The sequence below is a fragment of the Lampetra planeri genome, chromosome 66 (genome assembly GCF_965212315.1).
Source record: "Lampetra planeri chromosome 66, kcLamPlan1.2.h2, whole genome shotgun sequence".
NCBI classification, from domain to species: domain Eukaryota; kingdom Metazoa; phylum Chordata; class Hyperoartia; order Petromyzontiformes; family Petromyzontidae; genus Lampetra; species Lampetra planeri.
Genome location: NC_136172.1, coordinates 208,173 through 220,393, shown reverse-complemented (window position 1 = coordinate 220,393; position 12,221 = coordinate 208,173). Strand labels below are relative to the sequence as shown.

The 12,221-nt window shown below is 43.1% G+C and overlaps 1 protein-coding gene across 1 annotated transcript; it reads right to left on the bottom strand.

Moving 5' to 3' along the window:
• Positions 1–2,014: 2,014 nt before the first annotated feature.
• Positions 2,015–11,745, bottom strand: LOC144737260 (uncharacterized). Its single transcript, XM_078619980.1, has 2 exons — positions 10,675–11,745; positions 2,015–2,503 (listed from the first exon to the last, which is right to left on the bottom strand). The coding sequence occupies exons 1-2, from the start codon at positions 11,452–11,454 to the stop codon at positions 2,372–2,374; spliced, it is 912 nt and encodes a 303-aa protein (XP_078476106.1). The 5' UTR covers positions 11,455–11,745; the 3' UTR covers positions 2,015–2,371.
• Between the last annotated feature and the right edge of the window lie 476 nt (positions 11,746–12,221).

Below are 12,221 nucleotides of genomic sequence, written 5' to 3'. Positions count from 1 at the left end.
TGTTGAGTCTATGGGCAGTGTTGAGTCTATGGGCAGTTTTGAGTCTGTGGGCAGTGTTGAGTCTATGGGCAGTGTTGAGTCTATGGGCAGTGCTGAGTCTATGGGCAGTTTTGAGTCTATGGTGCAGTGTTGAGTCTATGGGCAGTGTTGAGTCTATGGGCAGTGTTGAGTCTATGGGCAGTGTTGAGTCTATGGGCAGTGCTGAGTCTATGGGCAGTTTTGAGTCTATGGTGCAGTGTTGAGTCTATGGGCAGTGTTGAGTCTATGGGCAGTGTTGAGTCTATGGGCAGTGTTGAGTCTATGAGTAATGCATCTGTTGGCAGTTGTGGTGTAAATAATAACAACAACACGTGCGTTGTGTATGTGGCCTTAAAAGGATAGAAGCAAATATATACAGGGTGGCCCAAAAGTTAGGACACATCGGGTTATTAACATTACACGAGTTTACACCATTTGAACCTCATTTGCCAGTAAAAATATGATAATTGTTTTTTTACCCTTCTATCTGGCAACAAAACTGACACATTTTTTACAAGGAGTCATGTTTACATAGACCAGGTAATGGTGTAAATGCTTTCCCTTCTACGTGACTTTACCGAAAGAACCAAGAAGATGAGTCATGTTTGCTTACCCCGAGCTCTCATACTCTGATGGTGCATTGTCTTTGAGTTGTGCGCCTTTTGGCGTCATCTGGTCCAACACCATGTGAGACTAGGCTCTAAGGAAAGCTGTCTCGGGTGTGGACCAATCAACTTCAAGGACAGTGCATACATTATCAGAGTTGTGTTTTTTGTTTGCATTATGACTGCAGGTATTGTGGTCAATGCAAACATGACTCCTCGTAAAAAAGGTGTCAGTTTTGTTGCCAGATAGAAGGGTAAAAAAACAATTATCATTACACGAGTTTATTGTATTGCATTAGAAGGTGCCCACACTGAGCTGCGAATTAGCTCAGAAGCGACCCCTGCCTGTCACATGATGAGAGCTCAAAGAAGTTGCGGCTCATCATCATCATCATTGCGTGGACATTTATAGCAGTATCCAAATACTCTAAAACGCGTGGTGATGTTGATTCTAAATGTGTGGGGGGGGCGGGGAGCGGAGGACCTGGAGAAGAATACACAGGGAGAGAGAGACGCAGACTTCAAATATACAGCAGCAGGCGTCGTCAGGGTTGGGATCGAACCTACGACCTCCTGTAGACCAGGCGAGGTAGTTAACATCTCCTAGTCACCGTGATGATGATGAGAGAGAGACACGCAGACTCCAAATATACAGCAGCAGGGGTCGTCAGGGTCGGGATCGAACCCACGACCTCCTGTACACCAGGCGAGGTAGTCAACATCTCCTAGCCACCGTGATGATGAGAGAGAGAGACGCAGACCCCAAATATACAGCAACAGGGGTCGTCAGGGTCGGGATCGAACTCATGACCTCTTGTAGACCAGGGGAGCTAGTTAACATCTCCTCTCCACTAAGTTCTGTATGCATGTAAAGTGCTGTGTGTGTGTATGTAAAGTGCTGTGTGTATGTAATGTGCTGTGTGTATGTAAAGTGTTGTGTGTATGTAAAGTTACATATGCACGTAAAGTGCTGTGTGTATGTAAAGTGCTGTGTGCATGTAAAGTGCTGTGTGTATGTAAAGTTACATATGCACGTAAAGTGCTGTGTGTATGTAAAGTGCTGTGTGTATGTAAAGTTACATATGCACGTAAAGTGCTGTGTGCATGTAAAGTGCTGTGTGTATGTAAAGTTACATATGCACGTAAAGTGCTGTGTGTATGTAAAGTGCTGTGTGTATGTAAAGTTACATATGCACGTAAAGTGCTGTGTGTATGTAAAGTGCTGTGTGTATGTAAAGTGCTGTGTGTATGTAAAGTTACGTATGCATGTAAACTGCTGTGTGTATGTAAAGTGCTGTGTGCATGTAAAGTGCTGTGTGTATGTAAAGTTACGTATGCATGTAAAGTGCTGTGTGTATGTAATGTGCTGTGTGTATGTAAAGTTACGTATGCATGTAAAGTGCTGTGTGCATGTAAAGTGCTGTGTGTATGTAAAGTGCTGTGTGTATGTAATGTGCTGTGTGTATGTAAAGTTACGTATGCATGTAAAGTGCTGTGTGTATGTAAAGTGCTGTGTGTATGTAATGTGCTGTGTGTATGTAAAGTTACGTATGCATGTAAAGTGCTGTGTGTATGTAAAGTGCTGTGTGTATGTAATGTGCTGTGTGTATGTAAAGTTACGTATGCATGTAAAGTGCTGTGTGTATGTAAAGTGCTGTGTGCATGTAAAGTGCTGTGTGTATGTAATGTGCTGTGTGTATGTAAAGTTACGTATGCATGTAAAGTGCTGTGTGTGCGTGTGTGCCATCTCACCCCAGCTGGTCCCGGTTCGACCCAGGAACTCCCTTGTGCGCGGGTTCCACAGGAAGGCTCTCCAGGAGGCGAGCGATTCGCGGGCGCGAACTCCGCGGGTTTTCTTGTCGTTCGCCATTGGTGAACTCCTGCTCCGGACCACGTGGTTGAAGGAACAAGGGCAATTGTTTTAACACGTGGTAGTAATACCGTGTCAATACACTACACTATACACTACACTACTATACACTACACTACTATACACTACACTACTATACGCTACACTATACACTACACTATACACCAGAGGTGTGGACTCGAGTCATGTGACTTGGACTCGAGTCAGACTCGAGTCATGAATTTGATGACTTGCGACTCGACTTGGACTTGCATAACAATGACTTTGTCCCACCTCTGCTATACACTACACTATACACTACAATACACTACCTTATACACTACACTACTATACACTACACTATACACTACACTACTAAACACTACACTACTATACACTACAATACAGTACACTACACTACTATACACTACAATACAGTACACTACACTACTATACACTACACTACTATACACTACACTATACACTACACTATACACTACACTACTATACACTACACTACTATACACTACACTATACATTACACTACTATACACTACACTACTATACACTACACTATGCACTACACTATACACTACACTATACACTACACTACTAAACACTACACTACTATACACTACAATACAGTACACTACACTACTATACACTACACGAATATACACTTCAATTTACACTACACTATTATACACTACACTATACACTACACTGTTATACACTATACTATACTATACACTACACTATACACTACATCAAACACTATACTTCTATACACTACACTACACACTGTACTACTATACACTACACGATTATCCACTATACCATACACTACACCAGTATACACTACACGACTATACACTGCACTACTATACAACACCACTTTACACTGCACTTCTATACACCACTACTATACATTACACTACTATACCATGCTTGTCAACCCATACGGTTTACCCCATATTCTTGCACGGGAAATTGAGTTTTCAAGTCCAATACGGATAAAAATATGTATTTAGATAATTGTTTGTCTATTTGTTAGTGTTTCACCCACGTGATGTAACTTTGTAGGATGAACGTTGAGATTTGTAAAGGTCACAGGGTGACCAATACGGTCCAAATTGGTCTGTAATAAGCTACGTCACTGATAAGTGGTTGACAGATATATATAATAATGTAGTGTATAGTAGTGTATTTTCAGTTCAGTTCATTTTCAGTTCATTTATTAGGTAGAGCCCTGTGAGCCATTCGGCTCTTGAATCGGGTGCAAACGCACCAAATAAAAAACGTGAACATGAAAACATCTTAAAGCGACCGCACGCAACAGAAAAATTTAGGAAAAAAACAGCAAAGTCTTCCAGAAAAAGCATTGTATATCAACGCTGTGCGCAAAAATCCCAGTGGGATGCAAGTCAAACAATAACAACCATGAGATAATTTAGATTAAAGTTATCAGTATAACTCTGCACAACAACAAACAAATATGGCTAAACCAAAACGATTTCGAAATCACCAAAATAAAGTTATAAAAACAATATAACAGTGATCATAGGTTTCGATTTAAAGCTTTCGTGACTGCAGGGATTCATCTTCTTGGTTCTTTCGGTAAAGTCACGTAGAAGGGAAGTAATAAAATAATAAAAATAAAACATAATAAAACAATTATTTTATTACTTCCCTTCTACGTGACTTTACCGAAAGAACCAAGAAGAGTGATCATAGGAACTGTGATTCAAATTTAACAATAAACGACATATACATTAACATGTACGACCAAACTTTGCAGCCATAGCTGGCAGCATGAGTCACTCCATAACAGCAGGAGTATCAGTAGGAGTATCAACAATTTTTCAATGCACCTTTAAACATCAGCACACTATCATCAAAACTCAAGATCATACTTTGCAGTGGTCATCAGGAGCGATGCATTTGATTTCAGGCCATTCTGAATAGCAGTGGCAGTTAGGGGTGTACAACTCCTCTAGAGCATCTTCTTGGTTCTTTCGGTAAAGTCACGTAGAAGGGAAGTAATAAAATAATAAAAATAACACATAATATTTTTTTTATTTTATTACTTCCCTTCTACGTGACTTTACCGAAAGAACCAAGAAGATGAATCCCTGCAGTCACGAAAGCTTTAAATCCTCTAGAGCAGTTTTGAGTGAAGATCTCTCACAGGTAGTGATCCAAGTTGCAGTTTATTGGCGATAGCATTCCAGACCCTGGGGGCATCAATAGCAAAGGCCCTTCCTCCAGTATTTGTACGGCAATAAGGAATGTGAAGCTGCTAATTGAGCGAAGACCTTAGGTCACATTTGTTCTTCGAAACAGTGAGGAGATCCAGCAGGTAGTCTGCGGATTGTAGTGTAGTGGATAGTAGTGTAGTGTATAGCAGTATATAGTAGTGTTCAATAGTGTAGTGTATAATAGTGTAGTGTATAGTGTAGTGTATAGTAGTGTAGTGTATAGTGTAGTGTGTAGTCGTGTATTATATATAGTAATTTGAATAGGTCTGTAGTAAGGTAGGCACTGATAAGGGGTTTACAGGTTTGTGGTAGTGTAGTGTATAATAATGTAGTGTATAGTGTAGTGTATAGTAGTGTAGTGTATAGTGTAGTGTATAGTAGTGTAATGTATAGTGTAGTGTGTAGTAGTGTAGTGTATAATAGTGTAATGTATAGTGTAGTGTATAGTAGTGTAGTGTATAGTGTAGTGTAGAGTGTATAGTTGTCTGAATTGGTCTGTAATAAGTTAGGGCACTGATAAGGGGTTGACAGGTTTGTGGTAGTGTAGTGTATAATAATGTAGTGTATAGTGTAGTGTATAGTAGTGTAGTGTATACTGGTGTAGTGTATAGTAGTGTAGTGTATAGTGTAGTGTATACTCGTGTTTTATATATAGTAGTCTGAATAGGTCTGTAATAAGGGAGAGCACCAGAGGTGGGACAAAGTCATTGTTATGCAAGTCCAAGTCGAGTCGCAAGTCATCAAATTCATGACTCGAGTCTGACTCGAGTCCAAGTCACATGACTCGAGTCCACATCTCATAGGTGGGACAAAGTCATTGTTATGCAAGTCCAAGTCGAGTCGCAAGTCATCAAATTCATGACTCGAGTCTGACTCGAGTCCAAGTCACATGACTCGAGTCCACATCTCATAGGTGGGACAAAGTCATTGTTATGCAAGTCCAAGTCGAGTCGCAAGTCATCAAATTCATGACTCGAGTCTGACTCGAGTCCAAGTCACATGACTCGAGTCCACATCTCATAGGTGGGACAAAGTCATTGTTATGCAAGTCCAAGTCGAGTCGCAAGTCATCAAATTCATGACTCGAGTCTGACTCGAGTCCAAGTCACATGACTCGAGTCCACATCTCATAGGTGGGACAAAGTCATTGTTATGCAAGTCCAAGTCGAGTCGCAAGTCATCAAATTCATGACTCGAGTCTGACTCGAGTCCAAGTCACATGACTCGAGTCCACATCTCATAGGTGGGACAAAGTCATTGTTATGCAAGTCCAAGTCGAGTCGCAAGTCATCAAATTCATGACTCGAGTCTGACTCGAGTCCAAGTCACATGACTCGAGTCCACATCTCATAGGTGGGACAAAGTCATTGTTATGCAAGTCCAAGTCGAGTCGCAAGTCATCAAATTCATGACTCGAGTCTGACTCGAGTCCAAGTCACATGACTCGAGTCCACATCTCATAGGTGGGACAAAGTCATTGTTATGCAAGTCCAAGTCGAGTCGCAAGTCATCAAATTCATGACTCGAGTCTGACTCGAGTCCAAGTCACATGACTCGAGTCCACATCTCATAGGTGGGACAAAGTCATTGTTATGCAAGTCCAAGTCGAGTCGCAAGTCATCAAATTCATGACTCGAGTCTGACTCGAGTCCAAGTCACATGACTCGAGTCCACATCTCATAGGTGGGACAAAGTCATTGTTATGCAAGTCCAAGTCGAGTCGCAAGTCATCAAATTCATGACTCGAGTCTGACTCGAGTCCAAGTCACATGACTCGAGTCCACATCTCATAGGTGGGACAAAGTCATTGTTATGCAAGTCCAAGTCGAGTCGCAAGTCATCAAATTCATGACTCGAGTCTGACTCGAGTCCAAGTCACATGACTCGAGTCCACATCTCATAGGTGGGACAAAGTCATTGTTATGCAAGTCCAAGTCGAGTCGCAAGTCATCAAATTCATGACTCGAGTCTGACTCGAGTCCAAGTCACATGACTCGAGTCCACATCTCATAGGTGGGACAAAGTCATTGTTATGCAAGTCCAAGTCGAGTCGCAAGTCATCAAATTCATGACTCGAGTCTGACTCGAGTCCAAGTCACATGACTCGAGTCCACACCTCTGGAGAGCACTGATAAGGGGTTGATAGGTTTGCGAAGTAGTGATCGTGGTCGGGCTCTCTGGACCCAATGTTTTCCATGAATCGAGGTTTGCTTGGGTTAGATCGCGTTCAAATATATGAATGTGTCGATAACCGAATCACAACAGGACAAAGATCCCCCGGGTAGCCTCTAACAGACTGTTGGGGCAAGTGCTGTGAGTAGCGAGTAGCAGCGCCTATACACAGACAAAGATCCCCCGTGTAGCATCTAATAGACTGTTGGGGCAAGTGCTGTTAGCGAGCAGCGCCTATGAATGCCGGATCGGCACACGAGGGGTTTGGTGGTCATCACCACGCCCGACCGCCTTTGTCTCCCCAGTGGCGATGTTTGCTACACATCGCACCGGGTACTCATTTGAGGCTGAGTCGACCTAGGGGAGCACCCCCAGGACCGGGTTCAGGGAATCGTCACCGGTGTTGGATCCGCGAGCGGGAATCAAACCCGGGTCGCCAGCTAGCGAAGCGTGGCGCTAACCGCTGCGCCACCGCTCCCCAAACCCACCCACCCACCACCACTACTCGATACGTTGATTTGTAAAAGTTGTTGTGGAGTTTTTTGTTATTTAAAAAAAAACTCTCCAACGCACGCAGCCGATTCTAGTGCATAGATAAGTAAAGACACGGCCGTAAATATAATATTCAAAGATGCTCTTAATGTCCCCACCAATATATTGCTATAAAATAGATTTCTGTTAATGTGATTGTGGTTATGGTTGTACTTTATTAATGCCTAATCTCTGCCATTACATACGATGAAACAAAAAAAGGTAAAAAAAAAACAGAGAAATGTAATACAATACACTATTAGACATTATTGTTAAAAAATAAAAAAAATTCCATCCTATGTTAGTGAATTTTTTTAATATTTTAGACAGAAAATTCGTTTTCAAATTTAGATGTTTTTTTTTCTGGGGGGGGACCCCAGACCCCCTGGAAGATTTGGTCCCCCCCAATGTTGACTCAATGGCTACGGCCTTGATTAAAAGAACCTGTCACGACTTGTTGACGCAACAGCGAACCATCGACTTTGCCAATTGTCTGTGTGGTGGTGATGGAACGACTCACAGCATTGATATCATTGACGCGATCTAAAAACAAAAAAAACTCACGAAAACTAAGGATAGCTTTGTAGCACCCGAGCGCAGTAAAAACAGGCTTTGTGTTCAGCTTTCACTTAACCAGCGTTGCTGCACCCCAAATCGTTGACAAAACAAAGGCATGGTGATGTTAATCATGTAAATAGTAATGTTAATCATGTTGATAGTAATGTTAACAATGAGTACAAAGGAGGTTTTATGCAGACAAAGTGAACTGTGAGTTACGTTGCCACGTGGCTTAATTTGTGTTTTCGATGATTTACCTTCTAAACACTAAAGACTACTCTACACTAAACACTACACTACTATACACTATACTATACACTACACTACTATACACTACTACATACCAAACATTACACTATACACTACACTATACACTACTATACACTCCCATACACTATGCACTACACTATATCGTACTCTACACTGCACTATAATACACTGCACTATGCACTACACTACTATACACTACACTACTATATACTATACTACTATACACTACACTACTATACACTACACTATATACTACATTACTATACACTACACTACACAATATACTACACTACTATACACTACTATACACGACACTACTATACACTACACTACCATACACTACTATACACGACACTAGTATACACTACACTATACACTACACTATACACTACACTACTATACACTACACTATACACTACACTATACACTACTATACACTATACTATACACTACACTATACACTACACTACTATACACTACTTTACATTACACTATACACTACACTATACACTACACTATACACTACACTACTATACACTACACTATACACTACTATACACTACACTATACACTACACTATACACTACTATACACTACACTATACACTACAGTATACACTACACTACTATACACTACACTACTATACACTACACTATATACTACACTACTTTACATTACACTATACACTACACTTTACACTACACTATACACTACACTACTATACACTACACTACTATACACTTCACTATACACTACACAACTATACACTACACTATACACTACACTACTATACACTACACTACTATACACTACACTATACACTACACTACTATACACTACACTACTATACACTACACTACTATACACTACACTACTATACACTACTATACACTACACTACTATACACTACTCTATACACTACACTACTCTATACTATACTACTATAGACTACACTACTATACACTACACTACTATACACTACACTATACACTACACCACTATACACTACTCTATACACTACACTACTCTATACTATACTACTATAGACTACACTACTATACACTACACTACTATACACTACGCTATACACTACACCACTATACACTACACCCAGGTTAAGAACGACCGCTCTAATCGTTCTCTTGCACCCGGCGTTGAACCGCTCTGTTCATAATTCACTGCGTAACAAAAACAATCTTTCTTTTTTGTTCCTGGGTAGTGAGTGTTATTTTCTAATTGCGTATGCCTCAAAAGTACAGAAAGTGGCTATTATTGCCCACAAACTTTGGCTTTGTGACCAGGCCAGTGATCATTTTTGAAATGTACCTATTGTCAATGGGAAAACGTGTGCATTCGTGTAATTCCTTCACGTAAGTCCTGGTCACAAAAGCAAAGTTTGCAGGGAATAACAGCCGTTTTCTATACGTTTTAGGCATAAGAAATTAGAAAATAACACTTGCTACCCAGGAACAAAAACCGTGTTACATAGCGGTATAATGTAACTCGCTAACACCCTCCCGCCCCTTGCTGGAAATCCGCTGGCTCATCGGATTTTTCCTGTTGTAGGATGTAAGTACAACAAAAAAACATATTCTGATTCATCTCATGGAAGGGCGAAAGAGATGGAGAGAGAGTGAGAGAGCGAGTGATGTAATTCATAACGTTGTTCTAGAATGTAGCTGAGTTGATTGTGTAGATTATAGAGGAACACCCTGACCCAGGGGCTCGAACCCAGGTGATTCAGCAGTACTGTCTCAACATATCTCACACGGCCACTATGATCTCTCCAACACTATAAGAGACACCCAGACCCAGGTGATTCAACAGGCCTGTCTCTAAATATCTGACACGGCCACTATGATCTCCCCCACACTATAAGGGCCACCCAGAACCCAGGTGATTCAGCAGGACTGTTTCAACATATCTCACACGGCCACTATGATCTCTCCAACACTATAAGAGACACCCAGACCCAGGTGATTCAACAGGCCTGTCTCAAAATATCTGACACGGCCACTATGATCTCCCCCACACTATAAGGGCCACCCAGAACCCAGGTGATTCAGCAGGACTGGCTCAGCATATCTGACACGGTCACTACTATCTCCCCCACACTATGAGAGATACCCAGACCCAGGGCTCGAACCCAGGTAATTCAGCAGTACTGTCTCAAAATATCTCACACGGCAGCTATGATCTCCCCCACACTATGAGAGACACCCAGACCCCAGGTGATTCAGCAGGACTGGCTCAACATATCTGACACGGCCACTATGATCTCCCCCACACTATGAGAGACACCCAGACCCCAGGTGATTCAGCAGGACTGGCTCAACATATCTGACACGGCCACTATGATCTCCCCCACACTATGAGAGACACCCAGACCCACGTGATTCACCCTAATCATTACCTGTGGCGCGGAGTTCAGAAGCCTCGGATCTGGGGGACGCGCGCGCAGAATATGATGTCTAGATAGGTAGGCGTGTGAGTGCGTGTGTGTGTATATATACCTGGCCAGGGCGTGGGAGTATGGTGGTGGTGGTGGGGGTGGTATGCGTAGGTAGGGGACAAGAGGTACCCGCACCACGGGAAGGGTGATTGACCTCTTACGCTGACTACCCTGATCTCGCTGGAACTGGAATGGGTGGCAACAATGGGGACAAATGGAAATTGAGACTCGAGGCGATGTTAATGCCTGCGCGGGGTGTCTGTGTGTCGGTGTGTGTGTCGGTGTGTGTGTCTGTGTGTGTGTGTATGTGTGTGTGTCGGTGTGTGTGTGTCGGTGTGTATGTGTGTCTGTATTTCGGTGTGTGTTTGTCGGTGTGTGTCTGTCGGTGTGTGTGTGTGTCGGTGTGTATGTGTGTCTGTGTGTGTCTGTGTGTCGATGTGTGTTTCGGTGTCTGTGTGTGTCGGTGTCTGTGTATGTCAGTGTGTGTGTGTCGGTGCGTGTGGGTGTGTGTATATGTGTCGGTGTGTGTGTCGGTGTGTGTGTGTCGGTGTGTGTGTGTCTGTGTGTGTGTCTGTGTGTGTCTGTGTGTATGTGTCGGTGTGTATATGTGTCAGTGTGTGTGTGTCTGTATGTCTGTGTGTATGTGTCTGTATATATGTGTCGGTATGTGTGTCTGTGTGTGTCTGTGTGTCTGTGTGTGTCTGTGTGTGTGTGTCGGTGTGTGTGTATGTCGGTGTGCATATGTGTCGGTGTCTGTGTGTGTGTCTGTGTGTGTCTGTGTGTGTGTGTCGGTGTGTGTGTATGTCGGTGTGTATATGTGTCGGTGTCTGTGTGTGTGTCTGTGTGTGTCTGTGTGTATGTGTCGGTGTGTATATGTGTCAGTGTGTGTGTGTCTGTATGTCTGTGTGTATGTGTCTGTATATATGTGTCGGTATGTGTGTCTGTGTGTGTCTGTGTGTCTGTGTGTGTCTGTGTGTGTGTTTGTCTGTGTGTGTATGTGTGTGTGTCTGTGTATATGTGTCTGTGTGTGTGTGTGCGTCTACAAAGCCGCTGTACTCGAGATCGAGTTCGGCTCACGGCCACGTCGCCAGCGATAGCGATCGTCTGAACTGGTCCTGAGCGGTTTGCAGGAAACATCGCCACTGGGGGAAGACAAAGACGGCCGCGCCCCTCGTGTGCCACAGTGCAGATGGCCTTCCACACGTGCTGTTGCTACTCGCTAACGGCACTTGCCCCTATAGTCCCTTAAGACTATAATATAAGGGGGGGAATCTTTGTCTTTGTGTGATCACCGTGAATTGGGAGCGGTGGTGCAGCTGTTAGCGGAGACCCGAGTCGTCCAGAGCCCTCCCCTAGGTCGACTCGGCCTCAAATGAGTGGCCTGGTGGCGGTGTGCAGCAAACATCGACACTGGGGGAGATTAAGGCGGCCGGACGTGGTGCTGGCCACCCACCCCCTCGTGTGCCGGTCTGGCCTTTATAGATGCTTGTTAACAGCACCTGCCCCAA

Coding starts and splice junctions, on each gene's coding strand:
- LOC144737260 (XM_078619980.1), bottom strand. CDS start 11,454: ATGCACACCGACATACACACACACCGACACACACACACAGACACACAC. Junction 2,504..10,674: donor TTCTGAACTCCGCGCCACAG/GTAATGATTAGG, acceptor GGTCCGGAGCAG/GAGTTCACCAATGGCGAACG.